This window comes from Lottia gigantea (assembly GCF_000327385.1).
Source record: "Lottia gigantea unplaced genomic scaffold LOTGIsca_26, whole genome shotgun sequence".
In the NCBI taxonomy this organism is placed as follows: domain Eukaryota; kingdom Metazoa; phylum Mollusca; class Gastropoda; family Lottiidae; genus Lottia; species Lottia gigantea.
The window spans coordinates 5,456-12,375 of record NW_008708797.1 but is presented as its reverse complement, the minus strand read 5'-3'; the positions used below and the strand labels follow the sequence as shown (position 1 = coordinate 12,375).

Below are 6,920 nucleotides of genomic sequence, written 5' to 3'. Positions count from 1 at the left end.
CAACCGACAACCAGGTCTTTTTTTAATCCAAGAGATGAAGTCTTAAATCGAAGCCATATTATTTCTTCATAATTGTCAATCTGAAGTACACGGGTTACATAATCTTTAAGGTGTTTTTTAACAAGCACAATAACTCCACCCGATGCCTTCCGATAATCACATATTCGCATATTTTCGAAGCGCACATAATCCGTGAAATCACCTTCGAAGTCCTGGTTTGATTTCTGAAAAGTTTCTATTAAACAGACTATGTCATAATGATTTATTATCTCATAGATTTCCGGATTGTCGGACAATTTTTTCTGAAGGCCTTCTATATTCCAAGATAAAAAACTGATGTTTTGATTTTTGATTGACTTTGAAATACTTGGCCTATGTTGTTGCTATTTGTTAATTGTGATAAGTTCTTTTTTGTTTAAATCGTATGTGAACACATTTTTGTCAATGATCAGCTTATCATATCTGAGTTTTATTTTTTTTTCTTTGTCTTTCTGAGCTTCTTTAAGGTGCGGGATGAGACCTCTACGAATACTGCGAACACGCTCACTATAATCTTCTGATATACTAATGTCCGAGTCTCTGAGCGATTTTCTGTCTGAATCTAAAACTAAGTCTCTTGTTTTTAATCGATCAAACGTAACAATAATCGGCCTTGGCCTTCTGGCGTTGACCTGTTTTCTCCCTATTCTATACACTCGATCGATACCGACTGAACTATCATCATTCGCACCCTCAATTTTCAAGTCATTGGAGATTACACGCCTGATTAATTTTTCACTATCCTGCCAATTTTCGATTCCCTCTAATTTTTCACCAATACCATAAAAAATCAAATTTTTCTGTCTTAATCTATTTTCTGTGGCATCCAACTTTAATCGAAGCTTTGTATTGTCACTTTGTATATCTCTAATGTCAGTTCTGAGTTGAATAACTTCATCTTTAATATTCATATCTCTTACCTCGACTCGCAATTCTGAAATTTCTTTCCTTAAATTTTCGATCATTTCAGCTAAACTAGTCAGCCCTACGTTGCCTGCCGGATCAACAATATTACCAGTATTTGAAAGCAGTCCTTGTCTGGTGTTTGTAGGCCCTGGATTCGTTTCCACATCCCCGGAAAGTAGTATAAGAACGTTTATAACCAGAAACACTGAAAAAGTCAAACTATTTAAACGAATAAATTCTGTCTTACTCTTACTCCGATGGGTATAATATCCAATCTGGGCTCTCCACACTGCAATATCAGGTTCCATGTTTACTATTAGACTATAATATAGTTGATTTCCTGGACTATGGTAGTGAAAAAATTTAAAGTTGCGTTACCACGCTTGACTGAATACCGCAGCTCATAAGATTATGACCGTCTCGTTCAACTGATTTTAATGAGGGTATAGAAAGAGGTACAGCACAGTCGATCAGATATTCACATTACAGGCCCTTATTCAGAAATATTTAATAAAAGCTAAAGGCAGATTTTATTTAATTTATGTCGATTTTAGTACCGCATATGATGGAATTCAGCATCACTTAAATCAATATATGCTATTAAAAAATGGAATTCGAGGTAATGTTTTTAAAGTGATTCAATCAATGTATAGCAATTTAAAATCATGTGTGCAAACTAATAAAACTCTCATTACTGATTACTTTAATTGTACAATTGGCACCAGGCAAGGCTACATGATGAGTCCACTATTATTCACTTTGTTTTTAAATGAGCTTATAGACAGGTTGCATGAACGTCAGGGTATATTTGTAAATCCCGAAATCAATAATATTGTAGCTTTGTTATATGCAGATGACATTGCAGCTGTAGCTGATACAGTCGCCAGATTACAGGCACAAATTAACTGTATACAAACCTTTTGTCAAACTTATGGTATGAAAATTAACCTTAAAAAAAACAAAGTAATTGTTTTTATACGTGGGGGGATAATAAAGAACTATGAACGATGGTATTTAGATGGAAAGCAAATTGATATTGTTAATCATTATAAGTATTTAGGTATATTTTTTACTCCCAAGCTATGCTGGACACTAGCAACGGATACTTTGGTTTCACAGGCTTGTAAAGCCTCAAACATGTTGTTATGTTTTATTAATAAATGTAATATAAGTGTCAACGATTCCTTATTTTTATTTGATCGTATGATTGTGCCAATTTTGTGTTATGGTTCTCCTATATGGGGCTTTAAACCCATAGACTCTATTGAGGCACTGCAGCTCAAATTCATTAAGTCTATACTGCATGTAGGTTCCACAACAAGTAATTGTGCTCTTTATGGAGAAGTTGGGAGATTCCCATTATATGTAATATATATATGTAACTGTGTTCAATATTGGTTAAAATTACTAAGCTTACCATGTCATAGATACCCTAAAGCGGCGTATAATATGCTGCTGAGTTTGCATGAAGCAGGGAGAGTTAACTGGGCATCTCATATCAGAAACATATTACACGATTACGGTTTTGGATATGTTTGGGACAGGCAGGGTGTTATCAGTGTAACGACATTCATGTCGGAATTTAAACAAAGAATTAAAGATTGTTGTCGTCAAGAATGGTCAATTGACATCCATCTCAACTCAAAACTTGAAAACTATTGTTTATTTAAGAAATCATTAGAATTTGAAAGTTATTGAAATATACATAATTATAAACATAGAGTTGCACTAACTCGATTCAGGTGTTCTAACAATGATTTATCTGTAGAAACTGGAAGATGGCAGAATATCCCTAAACCCGAAAGAGTATGTAAATATTGTAGTACAAGAAATGTAAATATTATTGAAGATGAAATTCATGTTTTGTTAGAATGTCCTTTATATGATGGTTTGAGGAAAGAATTATTGCCCACTATTGCCTTGTGTAAATACGATGTTAAATTAATTTTTGAAAATGTAATGTCTCATGTTAATAGTAACAGCATTGAAAATTTAGCAACTTTTGTTTACCGTGCATATATTTTACGGAAAAGAACTATGGTAAAACTATAATTTATGATAGATGTTTACCAAATGATTATGATGTATGAATATTTATTATGTTGGATATATTTTTTGTACATACTGTTATATATTTTGTTACTATAATATTGCATATTGTGAATTTGTACTATGGGCTGGTGGCATTTTCTACTGAATAAATATGTTATTATTATTATTATAATATATCAATCAGAGCACCGTGAATAGAATACAGTGATATAAAAAATCCATTAATGACAGTCAATTAAAAATTCAATTTTAACACTGTGAAATGAATACTAATTAAGACACTAAATTGAATTAAATATTAATCAGAACACTGTGAAGTGATATATCATTAAAACACAGTGACATGAACGATTGTAGTTCATATCCATGATGTTGTTTTAGACTTTAAAACATAAATTGTCTGTAACTGATGGGGACTGTGTATTTCAAGGGATACTCGCATTGTATAATACAATACATTTAAAAATAACATTCAGTTGCCTAGTAGAGGTAGTCACGTCCTAAACTAGTGTTTGTTTTCACTGAAGGAGAGTCTGACTTATGATTTTTCTTCTAAAAGCTATAGGTGTTTTGAACTGGTAAAGCAGTAGGTTGTCTTGAATGTTCCTTACATTACAGCTGACATGGACCCCACCTTGATATCTCTATTACCTTCATCAATATTAGATACCTCTGTTAAACTAAAAAAATGTTTGTATTCAGAACTTCCTAACCGCCGTCGTCCCACACGGCTCAATTGGTTAAGAAGACCATGTTTTAATGAAGGCGTTTGAAACACAGAGTTTTTGCGATTTGATAGTGAAGAATTTGATGCAATCGATTCCTCGTCACTGATCGATAAGTTCGGACTATGTGTACCACTACACTCTAATGTTTCTGGTCTTAAGAATTGCTCGGTACAATCTGTTGTTGTACACAGCCGCTATTAGCTTTCAATTCAAAATCCAAAATCATACTGACACCACCAAAAACTTCATTATATCAAAACTCTTAATCGGCATGAAAAGATTGAAACACAAACAGGACACACGCCTCCCTTTGTTACATAAACCAATAACAGTACTACCAGCAATATGCAAAAATGAATATGAATTGAAACTCCTTAGGGCTGCTTATACTTTGGCCTTTTTTGGATATTTATGATTAGGTGAAATTACATACTCAGATATCAGTTCTCAAGATAAAGTTTTGACGACATAATAATTCAACAATACAAACTTCATAAGAAATTAATATTAATATTAAGATATTCTAAAAACAATCAGTTTGGACAAGGGTCTAAAATTTCTATTCAAGAGACAGGAGGAAGTGTTTGTCCTGTGATGCACATCGGAAATTTTATAAACGATAGACCATCAGTTACTGGGCCATTTTTTTGTCATTATAATGGTTTACCTTTAACACGCTCACAATTCACAGCTGTTTTGAAAAAGGCACTTCGGCTGCACTTGCTGGATGCAGCATGGAAAATATTCAGGCCGCAGGAAGATGGAAGTCTTCAGCATATCAACATAAGAATTTAATAATTGCACACCGTCAATGCACATATAAATTACAGAATCTCAATTGAGTACAGTTTGGGTTGTTGGCTCATCGATTGTTAAATGGGCTGCTTTTCATGCTCGGAGCAGACCTGGTGGCCAAAATTTAGGTCGTGGTATAAGGCTTTGGTTGCAAGGCTATGGTGGGTTTCTCTTTTTAAATTTGAAACGAAAAATCAAATATTTGCTCAGTATTGAGAACTCACCGGATATGCTCGTCCTATATTGTGGTGGAAATGATATTGGGTCATTAAACGTTAATAATTTTGCTTTGTCTAGGCCTTGCCGTTTTCAAGGTCAATTAGCTGATCTGCCATTTGCGGTGATCAATTTGGATTGGAAGGAATTAGTTTATTAACTTGGAAGGAAGGAAGGAAGGAAGGAGTATAGGAAGGAAGGAATTAATTGTTTATTTCAATATTATTTCACCATGCCATATTCTCGCCAAATAAAATTATGATTATTTCAATCTTGTGCTATTTCTTTGAATAATATATTTAATATTATATACATGTATATTTTAAATTCTCACTTCTCAATAATCGAGAAATGAAGGTGGGACAAAATTTATTAATACAATCAAAACAAACACAAATTATAAAACTTAATTAATAAATTAATATGATTAAACTAAACTAAATAAAAGTGTAAGTTTGAGCTACAAACCCCAGATCCAATAGTCAATATGAGAAATAAGTTGATATATATATATATAAGATTATAAAGATAATGATGTGAATTAACTACAGATAATTAGATAAATTAATAAAAATGCGGCTTACGGCCTTATAGGGAATTCGGGAGTGCAATACCAAATTGCGTCATGATGTGCACATGCTTGTCAGTTTTTGGGTCCAAATAGCGTTTAAAACAATCACTAGACCAAAAGCCTATGTCTTTAATGGCGGAGTCATCAAAACCCAAGTGGTGGAGCCAGTTTGCTCCTCCTCTGCGAAATGAGTGACCCGAAAGTCTGTGGTTAGTTATTCCTGCTAACTTGAGGAATAGCCTGGCCAAAAAAATGCATATTTAAAAGGAGCACCACACTGAGTGGTAAAGAGGGGTCCGAACACATCTGCCTGTGGTTGGAAAGTAAGCATAGTTTGCAAAGGGGTCACAGGGCAAAGTGGGTGACCAGGTAGCCTGGGAAGAAAAACTATTTGATCTCTTTCCCGAAATTGTACTGTTTTAGAAGTACGAAAAACCACTTTATATCCAAAGGGGGCTGGTGTAAGATCTATTCGACGCAAGTCCAATGAAGGATTAAATTCCGATTTTACAACGAGATTGTGTAAACGTAATAGACCAAAGTAGGCAACTAAACATATACACCAAAAGGTTAAATGGTCAAATAAAGAGAGATTCAACACTGAGTAAAGTTTGAGTAAAATAATAGGACTCATCGAATCAACATGATTTTGAGCCGTGCCTAATGTTCTTTTGACACCTCGCATTAAAAATTGAATGTTCCAGTCATTAGAAATAGGATCTGCATAACCAGCAGCGCGGTGAATTTGGTTTACGATGTTAAGATATTGTGTCACAGTAGCATATTTAAACCTCCGTTCATGAACCATATAAGCTATATATAATTGAATAGTGTCCGAACTACACGGCACCGTTGAAAGACCACGCTTGTGACAAAACTACTCGAAAAGATGAAGTTGCGTGGAGTATGTTAACTTCGTAGATTCAGCCCACGCCTTGTCTTTTAGTTCCTTTACCACATTGCGAAGAACTGGGCCATCTGTAATGGATAAATGATGGAGACATGTGGTTACAAAGTTTCTCATATGAAAAAAGTTCAAACTTCAAAGATGGTACCAGATCATATAAAGTTGATAACTTCCCTTTCTCGTGAAGACGAGAGCAGGCGTCAGCAATTACGTTTCGATGCGTCGGAATAAATATTGCACGAAGATTGAAGTTATGGATTGCGGAGAGCCAAAACATCTGGCGAAGTAAAAACATAATTGTCGAATTGGGGGAAGTGCCTTTATTCACAGAGGCTTTAGCCGTCACATTGTCAGTATATATCAGCACACGCCGGTTTCTCCATAAGCATCCCCAGCGAACCACTGAATAATATATGGCTAACACTTCCTTAACATTGATGTGGCAATCTGACCAGTGTGGTATATCAAGACGCCAGTTAATGTAAAAATAATCACCCTGGTGATAGGCACCTGCACCAGGAGTTGAGGCATCGGTTTGTACTGTCACATATGATTTATCGAACGGGATTATAGGCATGGTTCCGTTAAATGTGCTCAAAAACTGAAACCACCAATTCAGATCATGAAAGAAATCGTATGACAAAAGGATTTTATGATTTTTCCTTATAAGACCTTTCTTCAAATCCAATATTCTGCGCATAAATGT

General features: G+C 34.6%; 1 protein-coding gene across 1 annotated transcript; it reads right to left on the bottom strand.

Moving 5' to 3' along the window:
* Positions 1-383: 383 nt before the first annotated feature.
* On the bottom strand, positions 384-1,253 carry LOTGIDRAFT_160704 (hypothetical protein; the record flags this gene model as incomplete). Its single annotated transcript, XM_009055912.1, has 1 exon — positions 384-1,253. The coding sequence occupies one exon, from the start codon at positions 1,251-1,253 to the stop codon at positions 384-386; it is 870 nt and encodes a 289-aa protein (XP_009054160.1).
* Between the last annotated feature and the right edge of the window lie 5,667 nt (positions 1,254-6,920).